At 38.7% G+C, this 21927-nt stretch overlaps 1 protein-coding gene across 2 annotated transcripts in view; it reads left to right on the plus strand.

Annotated features, from left to right (window-relative positions):
• Positions 1–21927, plus strand: part of sphkap (SPHK1 interactor, AKAP domain containing) — a 64582-nt gene that overhangs the window by 34770 nt on the left and 7885 nt on the right. Inside the window, exons 4-10 of one of the 2 annotated variants that reach the window (XM_067389642.1) lie at positions 3169–3228; positions 3570–3707; positions 3804–4062; positions 5397–8781; positions 10642–10806; positions 13910–13993; positions 14442–14488. In XM_067389642.1, coding sequence (XP_067245743.1) covers positions 3169–3228; positions 3570–3707; positions 3804–4062; positions 5397–8781; positions 10642–10806; positions 13910–13993; positions 14442–14488 — 4138 coding nt within the window. The remainder of the gene's footprint in view (positions 1–3168; positions 3229–3569; positions 3708–3803; positions 4063–5396; positions 8782–10641; positions 10807–13909; positions 13994–14441; positions 14489–21927) is intronic. The other variant, XM_067389643.1, reaches the window with a different exon arrangement.

The following is a 21927-nucleotide window of genomic DNA, read 5'->3' on the forward strand; positions in this document are numbered from 1 at the left end:
CATGATATTTCACAGTGCATTAACTAATGTTAACAAATGAAACCTTATTGTTTGTGCTTAATAAGATTAGGAGAAAACTGTTATTCATTTTTATGGTAACACTTTACATTAAGTGCAACCATAATCACACTCTCTCAATATTTTTGAGAGTTTTACGTTTACGTTTACTTTCACTATCGTGCGTAACTCTGTAAATATGGATTGGCGTGACCGTTATCCAACTGAATTAAATGTTTTTTATTTAAATACAAAGCAAAACAACAGTGGAGGCGTAATGTAAACATAGTGGTGGCATATTCTTTCCTAATCATCCTAACACTCTGTCATGGCAACATCACGAGACTACTTTTCGCCTCGATGAGAAATCTAGTCACATATATGTATATAATATATATACAGTACAGTCCAAAAGTTTGGAACCACTAAGATTATTTATGTTTTTAAAAGAAGATTCGTCTGCTCACCAAGGCTACATTTATTTAATTAAAAATACAGTAAAAACAGTAATATTGTGAAATATTATTACAATTTAAAATAACTGTTTTCTATTTGAATATATTTCACAAAGTTATTTATTTCTGTGATGCAAAGCTGAATTTTCAGCATCATTACTCCAGTCTTCAGTGTCACATGATCCTTCAGAAATCATTCTAATATGCTGATCTGCTGCTCAAGAAACATTTAATGTGTACAATTATACAAAATATTTGTGTAAAATATTTTTTTTCAGGATTATTTGATGAATAGAAATTTCAAAAGAACAGTGTTTATCTGAAATCTAATCTTTTGTAACATTATAAATGTCTTTACTGCCACTTTTGATTGATTTAATGCATCCTTGCTGAATAAAAGTATTCATTTCTTTAATTTCTTTTTAAATATGACTGATATTGATGTAGTGATCAAATTTAACACCCTTATGGAAATATGATAATATTTTGTTATTATCATTTACATCTGAATAATTTTCAAATTGTTTGTCATAAATCAACATCTCAGCAAAATGTTATGGGGTTTCTAATCGAAATATGACTTTCTGTTACAACACATAACATCAGTTTTACACATGACCTCTGTAGAGGACAACAGGGAGACAACAAGTGAATAGCGAAATAAATTATATATCAATATTCCTATTAATTATTAGATATTATTATGAAAATGTTGCCAATTATCATTATTACACTTCTTTTTTCATTACATGTTGCCCCAAGAACATATTAATATGCAAATTAGATACAGTGTATAGATGCATTTTATTGAATGGAAAAATCCATGGCTATTTTACCCACATATTTCATAAAGTAAAATGGTATATCAATTAATTCCATTATATCTTTCATAACATAGTTGAGAATCATCTTTAAACAAAGTTTGGTTAAAAAAAAATCCTGAAGCCTAAAAATTGATTGGTTAATTAAAAAAAAAAAAAAAAAAAAAAAAAAACATTGTTTTTGCCTATACATGTAATTTCATGTCATTTTATTTTTTAAACAACTTAGTCCTGGTGTCGACTACAGAGGACATAGCATAACATATGAATAAAATATCATTTTTCAAAAATGTTATTTTTTCATTTGTTTCTTATGCTCTAAACAATATAATGTGAAAAAATACTAAATTAAAAAAAAAAAAAATGCTGGTCCCCATATACTGTATATATATACACACACACACACACACACACACTTAAAGCTTATGGATGTAGTAGATAATTTACTGTTGCATTAAGTACCAGCTGGAATAAGAGAGATTAAGTGCTACATCTGTGATACCTGAGAGTGAAATCCATCCTCACTCAGAAAAACCTACAGATTCCAAACACATTTGTCACTAATGTGATCTTAAGTGTCTTAAGTGAAGAGTGAAAGAAGAGCTCTCCCACACTCACACACACACATCCACAAGGACACATTTGAGATATGCATGCGACTAGCAACACAATATGCTTTTAAAATACTGATGAGTCATCAGAATCAGTTTGGTGCAGCGTATGTGTGTGTGTGTGTGTGTGTGTGTGTGTGTGTGTGTGTGTGTGTGTGTGTGTGTGTGTGTGTGTGTGTGTGTGTGTGTGTGTGTGTGTGTGTGTGTGTGTGTGTGTGTGTAAGAGTCAATTTGTGCCCACATTAAAGAACCAATTAATACCAGTCTAAAAGATGTCAAGTGAATAGAGTGATGTGAGATGAACGCAGATGAGAGTAAGAAAAAAAGAGAGTAAGAAAGCTTTTTGTTTTGTACTTAAGATTGATAAATAAGTGAAAATAAGTGCTGTTCAAGCTCTGTAAACATGAGTGAGAAAGAGATGAAGGTTTTTTATATGCAGTAGCTTAAAATTACTCAACCTTGTGTTATTCCAAACCTGTATGCTTTTATTTTGTCACTTCATAGTGACACAGCTGTCAAGCATGACAAAAAAAAACACCATAAAATTACATTAAAAGTGGTCCATGTAATTCATGCACTGTATTCCAAGTCTTCTGAAGCCCAACAGCAGATTTGTGTGAGGGATTCAAATTTAAACTTGGCTCTCTGTGCAGCAGATCTTTTTTTTTATTATTATTAAATCAGTGCTACATGACAAGAGAAAACAAAATAAAGAACTGTGGCGTTCCTTTTTACCAAAAAGTTTGGGAAACTTCAACACTCATAATGCACTGTGCACTGCCTGTTGATACGACTGTCCGGGGACAGGGATACCAAAATGCAGAAGTATGATCTGTAGTTTTAACAAGATCCCTGGAGCTGTCAAAAGTCTCCAGGATGACGAAAAATCACGTGTTTTGTGTCATCCGGCAGACTTCTGCTCACAAATAAGCAGGTAGATACTGGTGCAGGCAACATGGAGAAAGACTAAACATTGTTCATTTACGTATCCTACCAAAATAACAATACAAAGCTGCTTAAAAATCTGTAAACTTGTTCTTTGAGTCATTTTTTTTCTACATTCAATGAAAATTTTTACTTTTAGGCAACGCTGCAGAAGATTTGACATTGTAAATAAGAATATGTGGAACAAAGAATGACATTTGAGAGCTGCAACAAATGAGAAGGTTTTCAGTGCTGATCTTCTGTGTCCTGTGTGTATAACTTTACTAAAACTTCTGTGAAAAGATACTTTACCTTACTTTACCAGGTGCTTTTTCAACTCAGCCTCTCTCTCTTCTTCAGATCTGCTTTGTTAACTTGGACAGACATACCCCTGATCGGCATGACGACAGCTACATCAAAGTATGTGGAGATTCCCTTTCCTTTATTTCCCTTTCCTTTATTTCCCAGGGAATGCATTTACTATCACTAATAAATAGTCTAGTGTTTTGTCATTCCCAGTTGACAGTTTTTATTAATATCCAAACAAATATTCGCTCCCCTCCACCCTCTCATTTCTAATTCATTCAATTATTCTAGTTAATAACGAATATATGAATGTCTTTCATCATTTCCTAAGCGTACAACATAAACAATGTTTCATTTAATTAAAAGGGAAATTAGAAACAATACAAATTACCAAGATAATGCAAGCAAAGACTCACATTTATGTGACTTGAATATTAGCATAAATTTTCCCACAGAAACTGGCCTCAGTGTGCCCAGAGCTGCCACGGTTAATTGAGTCTCTCGGAGTGCGGCAACCCAAAGAAAATGAGATTCTGCTTCTCAGCAGCCTAGAGTCACCGGACTCCTGCCAGCATGACCCAAGCCACCCACAGGTAAGATATGAATATAGACCGGAACAGCTGACAGAATTTTACAGCTTACAGTCTGCCTGGTTTAACTGTGTGTGTGTTTATGTATGTGTATTTCAGAGCCATAGAACAGCGGATGTCTGTCTGGTGCATTGTTCCTGTGGGCGACGCCCTACCCAAACGAACAATGTCGTTTTTGAGATCAACAAATTCCTGATTGGACTACAGTCTGGGCAAGAGAGGCAGAGACATGGCCGATTGGCTGGTCAGAGGGCTGCCGAAGATGACACCAACCGCTCTGTTTCATCCATAGAAGAAGACTTTCTCACTGCCTCCGAGCAGCTTGGGGAAGACAGTGAAGATGACCCATTCAGAAATGGTAAACAGTCCATCCATCCATCTATCCACCAATCCATCCAGAAATCCAATTCATCCGTCCGTCCAAAAGATCAGTCCATATGTCCATATGTATCTTTCTATGTCTGTATATGTAATGAGAAAATGCTACTTTAGTGCAGCTCTGGCACTTTGGCTGCATCTTCCTCCTGTCCACCTTTTGAATAGACAGAAAATTGCTTGAATTATGGTTGAAAGAGCATTGAAAGAGCCATTTACGTTTTCTTGCTATCTGTGAGCCCGCTTCGATAAGAGTTGGCCCTGTTTGGAGGACTGTTCGAGAGTGTTTTCCACCCCAAGGCTATTTCTTAGTTTAGTAACATAATGTAGCCCCAGTCACTACAAATGAGATTAAGGTTTTCAAAACAATTTTGGCATGTCACATAAATTTGCAACCATAAAAAGCACATAAATAAAGTCTTTAGTTTCGCCTTTGGGAATAATTTGGATCCCAACTTAACTTTTGTCACTGGTTATAATAGACTTTATCGAAACTGCAATCTGCTGTGTTTATTTAGATACAAAGTAACCAAGCAGCAGCATGGAAACAATTAATTCTCTTCAATCTATGTTGAGTATGTGTGTGATAGAGAAAAATTCACAAACAGGAGTAGCAAAACATTTTATGAAGGTTATATTTGCAGAATACTCCCTAACAAAGAAATGCTGGCCCCGAAACGTCTTGTGCATTTCCATTGTGCATGCCTGAAAGCTTATTTGTCTTGCATTACTCTGTGCCTCTGATTTGGCCTCTAACAGTAAGTCAGACCCCTGAATATCTACATACCCCAAGTCTAATATTAAAGAGACAAGATGCACTGGGCTCTGCTGGGCTAATCTATAATTAATCTCTCATATGAAATTAGAAGTAATACTGTGGGAAGGTTATGCTCTCCTTAAAGCCAATGTAATATTCATAAATGGCCCAGATAGATATCTGCATTTGTATGGGCTTGGTTATGGAAAAGGGAAAACTGATACAAATATAACTGTGTGTTATGGATAGCTTGCTCAGAGCTCTGACTCCGACCCTCACTATATCCACTGGGCATAACAGGCAAGGAGATAAATCTGACCTCCTTTTCTCAGTTTCGTCTTTCATTTTTACTCATAACGCCGAAGGAGTCTTTCTGTCTCTATTTTTTTATTTGGGAATGTGAATGTACTTCATTTACATGTTCATTAAATTTGACTTTTTGTTTGGGATTATGAAACCGTTTTAGGAGGTCTGTCTTTAATCTACTGTATATCTCTCTCTGCCCCATCCCCCACCACCCCATTCCTCACCAACCCTGTCACATGTCTTTCTTTCTGCAGATCCTGAGATTTCTATCATGCCTGAGTCGGTTAAGGTGTTAAGAACAGCCCACGCTCAAAGAAGGAGTGAAATAGAGAGAGAGGATAGTGAGGACTCTGAGACCCTCTGTACCTCTTCCAACTCCCAAAAGCTTTCAAGAACATATTCCTGCCCTTCAAGAGGACCACACGCCACCCTCAAAAAACAAGTCAATCGTCACACCAAGGAGTCTGCTGGTCACTATGCCACCAATCTGGCTGAATCAGTCCTGCAAGATGCTTTTATTCGTTTGTCACAAGATGAGCCTTCTTTTGTAACGGAGGCAGCTGTGAGTGTGTCCACCACCTCGCAGCACTCAAGTGATGTAAGCCATTCCACTGAAGAGCCACCGAGAGCTCGAGCTTGCTCTTTTGAACTTCCTAAAATCGTGATCGTCCAGAGCCCTGACAACAGTGAGGAGGTAACAGAGTGGCCGGAAGCACAGTCACATGGGACAACTGAGCATGATAGTCCAAATAAAGCCAGAACGAAGCATGGTCATCACCCCCAGCACAACTCGCCAATTGGACACTCCACTAAGCCAGTGGAAATTGCTTTGGCATGTGCTGCAAGTGTCATTGGTACCATTACCGCCCCTCAAGTCGCAGAAAAACTCACACTGGAGTCGGGAGAAGAAGATGAGTGTGAGGATGACGAAGAAGACGAAGAAGGGAGTGAAACCGAACAAGGGGATTATTCATTTTCTTCTGCAGTATGTGGAATGTCTCAGGTCGCTGGAGCCGTAGCTGTGGTAGATCTAGCAGATGACTCTGGGGATAATGAAGACTTGACAGACATGTATTCTGCCTCTATGGGACTTCTGTCAGTTGCCCAAGCTTCATCTGCAATACCTCTCCACTGTAGCATTGCAGAGGGCACCAGTGTCGAGGCTTTCAGAGCCAATGTGGCTGAAGTTCTCCTCAGGGAAGCTTCAGCTGTACTCACCCACAGACAAAGTTATTCAAGCGTTGCAAATTTCCTTGAGACCACACATAACAAGATAGTGAATGGCATCACAAATCCAAGAAGGCCCTATCAGGAACAACAGGACGTGGATAACTTTACCCAGGAAATATCAGACAGTATCTTTCAGAATGCCCTTGAGAAGGCTGAGAAGAGAAAAGAGCTTGAGGGTCCTGGAAAAGATGCCCCAAACATTGAGGGTTTTCTCTTGGACTGTGTGAATAATTTGCTTTTTGATGTCCTATGTATAACATCAAGGAAAATTAGTGAAATTTCAAAATGTAATATGGAATCATTTGATGGGCAAGAAGGCAGTGTCAGTTTTAGGGAGTATGAAGCTGATAACAAGTCTGGCAGGGAAGCATTGAGCCAGTTACAGCGTTTGATTGAGCCAATCCAGGCTTATAATCATGACGAGAGGCGAAGAAGTGTGGAGAAGTTGTCTGCTCTCATAGGGAAAAGAGAGAGAGAGCAAAAGCACATACAGGAGGAGAGAGAAAAGGAGCCCAAACTGAAAGAACCCTACAGACTTACTCTGAACAGAGTGACTGCCACATTGGTCAAGGAACAATCTGACCTGCAAGGGCAGCTGAGCAGAAGTGACAAGAACGCAGACTCTCCATTCCCTTCAGTTGAAAGCTCACCACTTCACATGGCACGAGGGAGGGCAGGAGGAGAGAGCGAGAGCAGACAGCAGTCTGTATCATCCTCTTCAGGAGCACTTGTGGCACTTAAAATGGATTCGGGTGAGACCAAAACTCCTGTCACATGCTTTGCTGAAGACTTGGCGACCACAGTGGTATCCATGGCTACAGAGCTGGCAGCGATATGCCTGGAGAACTCGAGCGGAAAACAGCCATGGTTCTGCGCCTTAAAGGGAGGTTCAGAAGGTCCAGAGGGGCTGCTTCTGCCCTGTCGCACAGCTGCAGCACTCCGCCGAAAGGAGACACAAAATGGCACCGCAGTCACCAAGAAACACAGACCTCCACGTCTCAGTGAAATCAAACGTAAGACCGAAGAACAGCCTGAACTCATGGAGCGTCTGGTCAACCGTGTTGTGGATGAAACTGTCAATCTAGATGAACCCACAACTTCTGATCCATTTGCACTATTTGCGTCAGAGGTTACAGCCAGGATAATGAACTGCCCAGAATTAAATGTGGTGGATACTTCCAAATCTGGTCAGGCATCGCGCAGTCGCCTACAGTGTGAGAAATGGAGCAGCAGGGGGAAAGCATCAAGCTATGAGAGCATTCCAGAGGAGGACTCAGATCCCTCCGGAACACTAAACACTTTGGGGCCAGGAAACAGGCTTGGGCATAATTTGAGCAGAGGTAGCTCTATCTCCAAGCAGTCCAGCTGTGAGAGTATTACGGATGAGTTCTCTCGGTTCATGGTGAACCAGATGGAGACAGAGGGTCGAGGATTTGACCTTCTGCTGGACTACTATGCTGGGAAAAATGCCAGCAGCATCCTTGCTGCAGCTGTTCAACAAGCTGCCAGTAAAAAAAACGGACACCTCAATGTGCGGACATCATCTTGTCTCTCTAAGCAGTCCAGCACTGAGAGCATCACGGAAGAATTTTATCGCTTCATGCTGAAAGACATGGATAAGGAGAATAAGGATTACAGTCTGACCAAGACCAAAGAGTGGAGTAATAGTCTATTACCCCCATCCCCAAGAACCCCGTTTTGTTTCCGTCAGTCTTCTGTTCCTGATAGACGATCCTCAGATTCCAGACTAACTGTAAACTCACCCATCAAGGCTAATTCATTCGATGGTTTTGCTCGAAATGTACATGGGGACTCACTCAACATATATCCAACCAACTCTGTGTCATCAACGGGACTCTGCAAGTCTGATTCTTGCTTGTATAAGCGTGGCCAAACAGACCAAATCACAGACATGCTGATTCATGAAACCTGGGCCAGCTCTATTGAGTCTCTAATGCGCAAGAATAAAATAATTGCGGAGCCCTCAGAGGACAGTGTGGAACTCGATTCTGCCGACTCACAGCCACATGTACAGCTCTTTGCTAATCGTCTAGCGGCAGACATTGTAGAGAGTGGCAAATCCTTGCTTGGAGGCCAACAGGACGTCATTGTGTCTGCTTCACAAGCTACAGTTGGAGAAAGAAGATATGGCTTTAAACATTCACGTCGTGAAAATAGTGGAAACCAGCCAAGCGTGGAACATCAGGAAAACAGCGGTAGCTCCCACAGTCCCTCCTGTGTGAGGCAAGCATGGCGTGGACAGAGGGAGGTACCCTTGATTCACATTGAACCAGATCAAAGAGAAGAGGCCTCAGAAGACAAGGGGAGGGTTGGACCCCACCACAGGGAAGCATCCTATCAGATCCAGCCGCAAAGTGGTAGAGAGAGTGAGACAGCAGCCAAAAGCAGGTACAGTCTACATAAAAGCATACACATTCTTGCTATCAGAAGTCAAGCCTTAATTCTTGTAACTGCTCATTGTACAATATGTGTCAAAACATCTCAAATCAACCGTATGAATTTGACGTGAGTGTGAGAAGCAAGTTGGTATATAGATAAAAAAAAATAAAGAACAGCTGCACAAATGCAAAAGGGGTCATTAATTGCTTTTTTTTTTTTTAATGGTAGTGTTAGTGTTTTTATAGTACCACTCTTATACGTTAAAAAATCAAAAGTTTGATTTCTCAGTTTATGAACCCTTTAAAACTGGAAGTTTTCAGAAGACAACACAAAACATTGATACAAGGTCTATAAAACAAATAACACATCTCTATAAAGGGATAGAACGGTTCTCTGTAAAACCCATTTTTACCACCAGTTTCCTACACTTCTAAAAAAAAAAAAGAAATATAGACTTAATACCTATGTTCCCTTGATTCTTTTCTTGGCCCCGGCTCTGTACACCAAAAGATATTGTGGGGCAAAATTAGCAATTTTAAAGGGATAGTTCACCCAAAAAATGAAAATTATCGCATGATTCACTCACCCTCAAGCCATCCTAGGTGTATGAGACTATCTTCTTTCAGAAGAACACAGAATTATATTATAAAATCCTGCCTTTTCCAAGCTTTATAATGGTAGTGAATGGAGATCCTGATTTTGAACTTCAAACACACTATACACACTGTGTACTGAGTTTAATTTAGGTATGATAGAACTGTTGCAATTGGACAATATAGAAAGTTAAACTTTTTTAAACTTTTTTGGTACGTTTTTGAAACAGACAAACTCAGAATTGTTGAAGTTCATTGATTATACATAAAATTCAATGAAGGTTGAATAATCTTTGAACTACAGTACGTAGTTATCTGCATGTCTCATCCATGGAGATGCAACAATGGAGAACAAGCTATTGGGGGGTTTGAGAACCAGAACTGACTGAAAAATGTAGCTATAGTGTCAGCCCCTTTATTAATATGCCTGCAAGTGAGGAATGATATAAAAAAAAAAGAAAAAAAAAAAAATGGTCAAATTCACTCAGCATTCCGTGATCTAATTCACTATTTCAATAACAATTAAGAACAAATTAAATGTATTCAGTTGTGTTGTAGGCACAGTCCAGTCCATTATAGTCAGACTCATTTTTAAGTTGAAATAATGAAGATTTATGTGCCACCTCAGACTGGTTGCTGGCTCCTGCCTGGCCACCCCTATGAAAAAATCCTGGCTCCGCTGTTTTGAAGTCCAAAAAGTGCATCCATCCATCATAAAAGATATCCACAAGACTCCAGGGAGTTAATAAACGCCTTCTGAAGTGAAGCGATGGAAATTAGGAAGAAAAATATCTTTGATACTCCTACATCCTCCATCGTATATTGCGCCAGAAGTTACTTTTTGACGCAAGTTGACTTGCATAGGCCATCTGCCGTAAGCTAGTTATTTTAGTTTATAATGTTTTAAATATGGATATTTTTCTTACAAATCCCCATCACTTCGCTTCAGAATCCCCTGGATTCATATGAATTACTTTTTATGATGGATGGATGCACTTTTTCAAGATCAGGAGTGCCATTATAAAGCTTGGAAGAGCAAGGATGTTTTTTTATATTTTATTCGTCTGAAAGAAGATAGTCATATACAGCTAGGATGGCTTGAGGGTGAGTAAATCATGGGATATTTTTCATTTTTGGGTGAGCAATCCCTTTAATTTAAAAAAGAGCAATTTTACATTGAAAAGGAGCTGCTGCTTGAGGATCAGTCATCTGGTAGAATTACTGGCTCATTGTGACACTGCAGTTTTGCCGTGTATCCTCTTTCCCCCCTCAACAGTGACAAAGACAGGGTCTCCTCAGTGGCCTCTGCAGGTGTGGAGGTGGAGCGACGCTCTTTCAGCGCTAGCAGTGAGGAAAGTGGCTCAGGCAGCTGGGCCCAGATTGCCCCTGAAGACGACCCCCAGGAGGAGACCACCAGTAGCTTTATCCAGCTAAGCGAGGGGTCAGTCTTCCAGTAGACCATCATGCCTTGCTGGACTGTGTGGCTTCCCCATTTTGGCTTTTCATTAAGCTACATGTGCTAGATGCAATTCTTGACAGTACTGAGCACATCCAGTGTAGCACCCATATGTGAGCCTGCTTCCCTCATCTTTACAGCAGTAATTGGTTAAATTAAAGCTCAGGCGAGAATTAAGAGTTAAAGCACTCACTGTGCATATGACTAATATAACAGTTTTGACATATCTTAATTGATATTAATGTGATGTGGCTTGTGTGATTCGTCGCTCACGTAACAGTGTTGTCTTTAAAGTCTGTAGCCGTTGCCATTAATTTACCGTCTAGAGCACAAATGCACAGACATAGTGATGCAAAATGAGACATAATGCCTTGAAGAGACATGCACACACAGAGAGTGTTATAATTCAAGAAAATTGCCTACTAGACATTCATGTCATTCCTGTTATGCTGTACTCTTTGAGCTCTGTACGTTTTAAAAAATAAATATGCCTGTGATGTAATTTATAGTTTATACCAAACCTTCAGTACTGTGCTCTCCCCACGCTCAGGCACTTTATTCATTTAAACTGAATTATTTACACAATGGCAAGCAAATAATTTAAGGATTCCTTACATAAAAGAAGGGTGGAAATAAAGAGCCACAGTTAGCACTTGCTTTTTGAGGAATTGAGAACTGGCTTACATGAGGCTGTCAGTTAAGTACATTTGCATATTTTTCTTAACCATCTTTCAAAATTTTTATTTAGTCATTTTAACAGAATATTTACCACAAAACATCAACTCTCTTGCTATTATGTTACAATACGTGTTATGTGTTGTTTTCCCACACTGTAAAAACTGTTCTGCCAGGACATTATCCAGTAATTTTACGGAATTTTCCTTTAATCCTTAGAACACAACATGATACAAAGCGTAATTCAAAATACAGGTGAAACACCTATAAAATACCAATACGGAAAATTCCTTCATATTTATACAGCACATTGGGCCCTGTTTTATGGACTTTTTTTTACAAAAGTGGAAGCAAAATTGAGGACACAGATAAAACTAAATTTATAGCAATATTGTCAAGAAATCGTGCCAGAAAATGTTTTATTTGAAATATTTTGATTGCAGAAGTGAAAAAAAAGAAACACCTGAAATAAATGACCAGTTTTTCATGTTAGTATTTGTATTTGATATGGCAAAAATGGAAACATTCGGTCAGATTAGAAAAGTACTTTCTTTTAAACCATGATTATTATAGTTAACTATTGCACACGTGCCTGAGGTAGTGTAACTCTCTGAAGTGAGAGAGTTTTCATTTGCGAGTCTAGTCCAGCACAGCTGTCGGAGTAAGTGGCTCTGACAGCATGACTGGAGTCTGGAGCCGAGCTTTCGCCCAGAGCCAGCGCACATAGCCCTGACAGGATGTGCCTCACACTGACAGGCAGGTGCCATATGTCATATCCTGTTGACTCTAGAATGAAAAGGATGTAATGGGTGTGCGTGTCCTCCTTGCTGATTGAATCATGCCCAGCCTGCCCCGCTCACTGACGCCGCCTTACCTGTGCCAACTCAACGCCATCCTCACTTACCCGAGTCTGAGTATCCGGCCATTTGCCTCCATCTGGCTTTAACCCCCACTTCATTCCCAGTTTTCTTTCTGCCCTGTCAGGGGGAAAGGTTACTCTCTGCTTTCCACCCGGCTGTTGTCGGTACGGGCACAGGTGGCAAGCGTTCATAGTCATCAGCTGGCAGGGGAGATGCCCATGCTAATGAATCTCATGCCAGTGTTCATGCCTACTCCCTCTGCTCCAAGCCCCGCTGCTGTTCACGCCTTAGTGATCATTGCTGAGAGAATTAGTAGCTTCTGCATTGTTCGCATTCTTACAGATCCAACAAGAGAAAGTGTTGAAAAGTTCACCCAACTACCAATCAAAAGTTTGGAATAATTAAGATTTTTTTTTTTTTTTTTATGTTGCAGAAAGACATCACTTATGCCCACCAAGGCTGTTTATTTTATTAAAAAAATACAGTAAAAACAGTAGTATTGTGAAATATTATTACAATTTAAAATAACCATTTTCTATTTGCATATATTTTAAAATATAATTTATTCCTGTGATGCAAAGCTGAATTTTCTGCATCATTACTCCAGTCTTCAATGTCACATGATCCTTCAGAAATCATTCTAATATGATGATTTGCTGCTCAAGAAACATTTCTGATTATTATCAATGTTGAAAACTATGGAGCCCTGCACATGACATCCAGGAAAAAAATAGTAGGCTAAATCATACGGACGATTTAGTAAATCAAAGGACGAAATAGTAAATCTAGGGAAGGAATTAGTAAATACTGCGCTCGATTCAGCAAATCGAGGGAACGAAATATTAAATCGTTTGCACAGTTTAGTAAATCAAGGCAATAAAATATATTAAATCGTTCACACGTTTTAGTAGATCGAGGGAACATATTAGTAAATAGTGCACCCGATTTACTTTTTTCCTGCATGAAAACAGTTGTGCTGCTTTATATTTTTTTGGACACCATCATACAGTACCATTCAAAGGTTTGGGTTAAGAAAGATTTTTTTTTTTTTTTTTAAAGTAAATAAAAAAATTGTATTTTGAATGTTTTAATTCAGCAAGGATGCATTAAATAGATCAAAATTAAAGCCATTTATTTTGAATTTTCTATTCATCAAAGAATCCCAAAAAAAATATATATAAATATATATGATGTTTTGTTTCCACAAAAATATTAAGCAGCACAATAATAAATAATAATAAAAGTAATATTTTTGAGCAGCAAATCAGTATATCAGAATGATTTCTGAAGGATCATGTGACACTGAAGACTGGAGTAATGATGCTGAAAATTTAGCTTTGCATCACAGGAATAAATTATATTTTAAAACATATTCCAATACAAACAGTTCTTTGAAATTGTAATGATATTTCACAATATTTTTGATTAAATAAATGCAGCATTGGTGAGCAGAAGAGACTTCTTTCAAAACAATAAAAAATTCTAATTCCAAACTTTTGACCTGTAGTGTTTGTGTACACATTTATCTTTTCATGTACATATCTGTGTTTCAGAAACGGAAACAGCAGCGCTTCTAGTCTGGGATTGGCAGACCTGGAGGGCTTTCTAGACTTCTCCATCTCCGGCAACCTAATCAGGTATCCAACGGCAACACGCTAACTGCGCCACACTTAGAGAGACTTGCTCAGAGCGCCAGAGCTAATAGATGTTAAGCGCTCATCCATAACCCAGAGTGTTGGCCAAATCCTTATTTCTGCAGATCCCCTCATGAGAATACGGCCACAGTTAGAGGACAAGAAACTTGGCTCAAATTTGGATCACAGTCTATCATATTAGAGCCGATAGTGTCTTCTGCGAGTTTGTAAATGTGCTCCCTAAGTGCTGTTGTTTGTTGTGTCTGTGAACAGTCTCAAACATCAGCAGTTCTAATGTGCTTTGTCGCCAAAAACTTGCAGTCATTACTATTTTAAGCTCATATTAGATGAGTGCAATACAGTCCTGGCCCCTGAAGGGCTCCATGAGGTGACTGGAACAAGGCCAGCATTGCTCTATACAGCATGATAATGATAGTGTCTCTGTTTGCAGTGAGGAGAGAGAGAGGAAGGCTTCGCACTGTCAGGACCAGGCGGATGGTGAGCGATATGTTCTCTTACAGCCCTCTAGCACACATACATATTTGAATGAACTCTTCCCCTTCTTTTTTTTAAGTTGCCAGCTACCATCAGCGTTTTTGATCATTTTCCCAAAACTTTCATGGCCCTCAGAATATTTTGTTGTATGAGTATTTAAACATGCAATATATCAAAAGAAAGCCTCTGCTTTTCAAAGAAATGTTTTATTACATTTTATTCTTGTTTCATGCATTCTTTTTTATCAACACTTGAATGTGGGAAAGTTTCATTAAAAAAAGCAACATCTTGAACAAAAAGCTGAGAAAATTGCATTTTTTTCAAAGACTGCAACGTGCATAAGCAATGCTTTTATCGCTTGTTTCTGCTCCTTTTTTCCCTGTGTTTTGATTCAGAGATTCTGTACTCTGTCAGAAGATGCATAATAGTGTCCTCTACCATATAACAGTGAAAACACTATTCGAGAAGGGTCTGTCCACCTCCTGCAGTACTACAAACCACGCCCCTTCAGATTACGCCTACTTCGCCTCCCGCGAAGAAACAAGGGTGGACGTCATTGACTAAAACAATCTTTTGAAGTAAATTATTAATTATTTAAATTATTTTATGAATGAAACGTTTGTACAACAAACTTTTATTGCTTTTGAATCTTATTAAAGGTTTAGTTCACCCAAAATTTCTGACATTAATTACTCACCCTCATGTCGTACCACAACCGTTTTTGATAAAATCCGATGGCTCAGTGAGGCCTGTATAGACAGCAAGTTAATTTACACTTTCAATGCCCAGAAAGGTACCAATGAGAAAGGTAGCCAGCAATGTCACTTCCTCTCTCAAGATCCATAAAGGTACTAAAAACATATTTAAATCAGTTCATGTGAGTACAGTGGTTCAACCTTAATGCTATAAAGCGACGAGAATACTTTTTGTGCTCCAAAAATAACAAAATAATGACTTTATAGTGATGGGCGATTTCAAAACACTGCTTCGTGAAGCTTCGAAGCTTTACGAATCTCTTGTTTCAAATTAGTGGTTCGGAGCATGTATCAAACTGCCAAAGTCACATGCTTTCAGTAAACGAGGCTCGTTATGTCATAAGTGTTTCAAAATGTTTCAAAATTTCTGTGGTCCACCACTGGGGGGGCGATGATCTCTGTGAACCCATGAAAAAGTTTTTTTCTGATCTCTGATTAGTTTTATACATTTGTAGACATTTTAATTAGACATTAGTAGGCCTATAATTAAAAAGAATAGTAGTAGTTAATAGTCTCTTATTGGCATTTTTAGCTGAGCCATCCAAGGAACAAACAAAACAAGCCCTGAAAATTGATAAAAGAAAGCATTTTATACATAAACATATTTTTATTGAAAATAAAATTTTCAATCTTATTATATGAGTTATAGATTTTACTATGAATAAAACATTTGCAATGGGTTTGTAAAAGGTGTTTATTTGAGATTTTATAGAAAGCACTGTTCTGACCAGGATTCAAAACCCAGTCAAGAACACTATCCACTCCCCCACACGCTTGCTTGCTTGGCACAAACATCATGATAATTATACCAATAAGTGTCACCTTGGAGACGGGTGTTGGATTGTTTCGAAGCCTCAACACAGTTTGACTCATTTGCTTCAACTGTCGGTGCGTTGCAAACGGGATATATGGCCCTCCGAAGGGCACTTCGGAGTGAAAACAATCATGGCTGCCATATTGAAGGGTCGTTCCAAACCGAAGTGTTCAAAACTGGCCACTTTAAAGGGCCCGCCTTCAGAATTAAGGATTTCAAAGGGTACAACTGATGGACACTTCGGGCCCCCATGATCCTTTGCACAGGGAGGTTGTTTGATGTCACAGTGGGTACAGGAGGCTCAGAGTTCAATTTTACCTATAAATGTATGTATAGTATTTTTAGTTAGATTTGGTACATTATTATGGTCAAAACGACCTTGTACTTCAACTAAAATACTTTACAGCTCCCTTTTTCAAATGTTTAAAATACATAGATACAATATACAGTACATGGTGCGATAAACCTAAAATAAATAAATAAATAAACTAACGTTAAACAAAGAGCGCAGCTTGCACAATCTACTCCTCTTTGATTGTCTCATTAAGATAACGCTTCTGAATGGAACGCAGGGTGTTTCAGTGTTTCACGAAGCCTCGCTCTGCCCATCGCTAGATGACAGAGATCATCGCCTCCCAGTGGTAAAGCATTGAAATTTCAAAACATGTTGAAACACTTATGACATAATGAATCCTTGTTTACTGAAATCATGTGACTTTGGCAGTTTGATACACGCTCCGAACCACTGATTCGAAAAGATTTGTAAAGCTTCGAAGCTTCATGAAGCAGTGTTTTGAAATCACCCCTCACTAGATATTGTTGAATAAAGTCGTTATTTTGTTTTTTGTTTTTGTCGCACAAAAAGTATTCTCGTCGCTTCATAACATTAAGGTTGAACCACTGTAGTCACATGAACCGTTTTAAATACGTCTTTAGTAGCTTTTCTGGGCATTGAAAGTGTAAATTATCTTGCTGTCAATGGAGGCCTCACTGAGCCATCGGATTTTATCAAAAATATCTTAATTTGTGTTCCAAAGATGAACGAAGATCTTACGGGTGTGGAACATGAGGGTGAGTAATTAATGACAGAATTTTCATTTTTGGGTGAACTAACCTTTTAAGTATGAAATAAAATAAACTATACTATTAAATGAATACAGACATACTAGTAATTATAGCTAAAAACCTACCCCCCATACTGAAACCTTACCCTAAACCAACCCTTCCATAAAAATAAAATTTACTGTAGAGTTTCATAATTAAAATACTTTAAAAACTGATGAAAACAAACAGGATGACTGCACCGTCTGTTATTTTATACAATCTGTATGCCTTATAACTAGGTGGCGATAGTGAAGTACTAGTGACGACATCAGAGATTCCAGAGGGAGGGGCTCTGGAATGGCTGTTTCATTGTAGTGTGTGTAACTTGATCTAGGGGGTGTAATCAGTAGGGGCGTGGCTTGTAGTACTGCAGTCAGTTGGAAAATTCCATCAATGGTGGGGAAAGAGTTAAAGATACATCACTGAAATTTCACAGCTCTGTTTGGAATTAAAAGGAAATCATGCTATCACTGCTCTTCACACTTCTGCGCTAATGTATTCAGTCTGAACTAAGCCGTTGTCTGACAGTCTGATCGTTTACATAAATCTTACATATTCTTCTCGAGAGTGAACTTCATGTTATTTCTCTGTGAATGAGGGAATTGACATTTTTGAGGGGGCACAAGAGGCTCACTTGGTGCCCTAGATGAGATACTTTTTCAACTTTAGTTGTTCTTCATGCAAATGTAAGACAGGATGGTCTCTATAACTTGATTTTGGAAGTTATTGAATGTATTAAAATAACTTTTAGCTCAAATCTCTGAGGGGCCAGTGTGAGTGGGCTTGATGCTTCTGAGCCAGAAGTTAATATGTTGGACCACTGAAGCTAAAAACAAACTTTGCAATAGGGCCGCATGATTCAGTGAAATAAAACAGGCATTACGATATGGCTTGGTTCGATCTAATCCTCGTCGGATTCTAGGTTGATGACACCCAGTGGATGGTAGGTGTTTAGTTTGTAATCACAGAGAAAATCTTTACTTCCAAAAGCATGGTGAGCATAAGTAGATCGTAAACCAATTGCACTAAAGGTCTATAAGATCTACTTAAGCTTATGTTTTTGGGAAATGCAGCCCTGGATTGTTCCATTCTTCATTGAAGCCATTGGTTGGTTGGGAAAGCAACCCTGATCATATCAGTTATTGCAGAGTCAGGATTTTCTCCGTGATTACAAAACAAACACAGGTATTAGTTTACAAAACTACCATCCACTAGGTGTCATCAACCTAGAATATGACGATGTTGTTGATGGTTCCGGACTTGCTGGCGATGCCATGAGGAACGGTCACATAAATAGCTGGATTCTGTTTCTGGAAAACCGTGGTCGCTACAAAATAATTCAACGTAATGCGAATAAGTGAAAATAACTTACAACTCTTCAGTTGATTTGTCATGCCCTGTGTCAAATTCTGATCTCTATGGCTTAGTTAGATCTGACTCTTATATGTGAGTTCTCAACCAATGAAGCACTGGAGCTACGCAAGGACCGCCTCCCTAATTTTCATGTTGCACACGAAAAAGTAAAAATAAATAAATGTATAAATCTGGAAATAAATACATGTGGGAATAAATAAATATAACAATAAATGAACACATTAATAAACGAATATAAAATAAATGAAAAAATAAGTAAATAATAGTTGTAAAGAATAAAAATAAATTATAAATATAAAAAAATTGTTTTTTAAATATTTGTTTTACCAAGTCATTTATTCCTTTATTTGTTTTTCTATTATTTATTTATTTTAATTTTTTCTACATGTTTGTTTCTCCATATTTAAATGCTCAGGATTTGGTAATAGCAAAACATTAAGGCCTTTGCACACTGAGTCCGAAATTTTCGCATGCATTTTTCGTATTGTAATCCTAAAAAGTCGTCACGTACAGAGACCTTGCACACCGAGTCCGATGCGTATTAATGAATTCGTTGCGAAAAAAATCAGAAAACAATTCAAAATGAAGTCTTCAAGCAGTGAGCACGATTTAGTTGTCCTCTCTCTCTTTAAAAAGAGGAAATATTGGGTCCATCCAATTTCGAGATTGCATAGAGAGAAAGAATTCACCTCATCAAGGAGCTGCGTGATTATCCCGAGCGTTTCAAAGTTTACTTCAGGATGTCACTACTGGCACAATCTGTCTTTATATTCGGTCTCTTTGTATTCCTCACGTTGTTTGTCATTCAGTGCTGCTGTTTTGTGCTGTAGGCAACGTGGATCAACTTGTCAGATGGCATTCGGGATTTTTGCGTTCGCATACGGTGGCTCTGAATTGTCAAAACGTCTCTCAAAATGCTTGCCACGGATGCGGCAATAATATTTTTTTGACGGACGAAAGTTTCGGAGGCAGTGTGCAAACGTGATTGACATAATGTGAGGTCGAAAATTTCGCATGCGAATTTCAGACTCAGTGTGCAAATGCCTTTAGACTCATCGTACGTGTTCTTAGTTCTAAGCTCCAGAAATCAAATGGCACACATACAAATGGCTTAAAATAGTCTTTACTTTCAATTTTAAAACTATATATATAAAAAAAAAATTGGCACTGTGCAGCCCTATTGTGGTTGCTACGATTCTACTCATGACCTTTATGCATTTTTCTCTCTGTGTTCTTTTCTTTGGCCTTTAATCTTTGACTTCTTCTATCTGAGTAACATCTTCAGTACATGTCCTGAATTAGCATACAGTCATCCTTTCTGCAAGAGCAGCATACTTGCCCTCTGCTCCTCATCGCTCAGTGTGCTTCTAGTCTTTGGCAGATGGACAGACGCTCTTGAATGAGTGAGCGAGAGAGAGCGCGAGAAAGCTAAAAAGACTTTTGTATTGCCAACACAAACTCACACCTCACAAATGACTCATTCACATGCAGGAGAACAAAAGAGACGTTCAGGCACACAGACACAAGAACTGACAGGCAACGCATCATCCTGCTGGGAGAGAGAAGGAGCGATGACGAGAGGGTGTTAAAATGGGAAGATGTGTGATAGAGCAAGAAAACAGAGGACAGATTAATTTTGGAACAAATCTTTACGTTTTTTTGGAGCACTGAGGAGGAGGATAGAGGTGTCATGATGAAATGAATATTACTGAGGCAAAGAAAGAACAGCTTGATTTGCTCTTTAAGAAATAAGCTAAAATGGGAAAAAAAAAAATGTTACTTTTGAATATAACTCTAAAATAGTGGGAGGGAGAAGAGTTTAGCCCATCTTTCCTGTAGAACAATAGGGTTTAGCAGTGAGGCGGTAGGCTCTCTGCATATTTAAGCCCTCTCTTTATTTCCCATGAGCTTTTTATCATTCACACTGATCCTCATTCCTGTAGAACAGTCGCTTTTAAAGTAAGGGTCTCGACTCACATTGGATTGTGCGCCCATAAATGTTGGCTTTTGACTTTATAAAGTGAGTTTAAGGGTGTGTTCACACTTGGTTCTTTTGGTCTGGGTCAAATAAGAAAATTATATATTAAGTCCTGATTCGCTTAGCGTTCACACTTCATTTTTAACACCAAACCTAAAGATACAAAACAAAACAAAACAAAAAACAGCTTTTATCATGTATATTTTGTGGCGAAATGTACCAAACATCCAAAACAATGCTGTGCTAAATGTGATTGTTGTTACCAGCTGAGAACTTATGAAGAGCTTATAAAATGTGTAAAGGAGTCAAAACAGTGCTAGGATTTCCTTCGTTGCACACAAATGAAGATCTGCTGCAAGGAGATGGCTTTTCCGACGCCTGTACTGAACTGTAATGGGCAACTTGATGATGAAAAGAAACGGGTATTCTTGAGCATTCTGTCCTTTTCGGTTCATTTAGATCAGTGGTTCCCAACCACGTTCCTGGAGGCCCACCAACACTACACATTTTGCATGTCTCCTTTGTCTGACACACCTATTTTAGATCTTTGAGTAGCTACTAACGAGCTGATAGCCTTAATCAGGTGTGCTTGATTGAGGACACATGCAAAATGTGCAGTGTTGGTACCCAGGAGTGTGGTTGGGAACCACTGGTTTAGATGTCTTTGGTTGGTGTTGCATTCATTCGTTCAGTCAGATCGCACCAGAGTTTGTTTGAAGCGGACCGAGACATCCTAAAAAAATGTAGGTCTCGGTCCGCTTGTTTGGTGGGCACCAGGGTTCAGATGGCATTGTTTACGCTTATTCAAATGAACCGCACTAACAGAGCAATCACACCAGAGTTCGTTTTAATCAAACCAAACCTGCCAAGTGTGAGCACACACTAAAATGCACAATACTATAGGGTGACCATATGTGCCATTTTCCCAGGACACGTCCTGTCCAGTATTTCTAAGTTGCATAAAATGTAGTTTTGGTTTTGTTTTCATATTTGAGGAAGGTAATGATTAAATTATTTTACCAATAGCGTGCATTATACATAATCGACCAATCGTGGCTTGCGAGAAGGCTGGATCTACAGAGAACGGTCAAAGCATTGCAAATACGACAACATTTTACAGTGGCTTGCACAGACCTCCGTTTAGAAATCACGTTCAGGGGGCACATCAATATGACCACTTTCACAATTAAAGAGGCAAGGGCTCAAGCCATTTTAGGCAATTTAGAAATCCTGGACAGGACGCGTCCTGGGAAAATGGCACATATGATCACCCTACAATACTGGAAGTGTAAACTGGATGTTCATCAAGATACAATCTGGTTTGCTGATATCTCAAAACAAGCTGCAATACAAATTGTTTAGATTGAGGGGTCTGCAATCATTATGTCAATATTACAATATTATGTGACTATTTTAC

Source organism: Chanodichthys erythropterus, chromosome 7 (assembly GCF_024489055.1).
Source record: "Chanodichthys erythropterus isolate Z2021 chromosome 7, ASM2448905v1, whole genome shotgun sequence".
Classification (NCBI taxonomy): Eukaryota; Metazoa; Chordata; class Actinopteri; order Cypriniformes; family Xenocyprididae; genus Chanodichthys; species Chanodichthys erythropterus.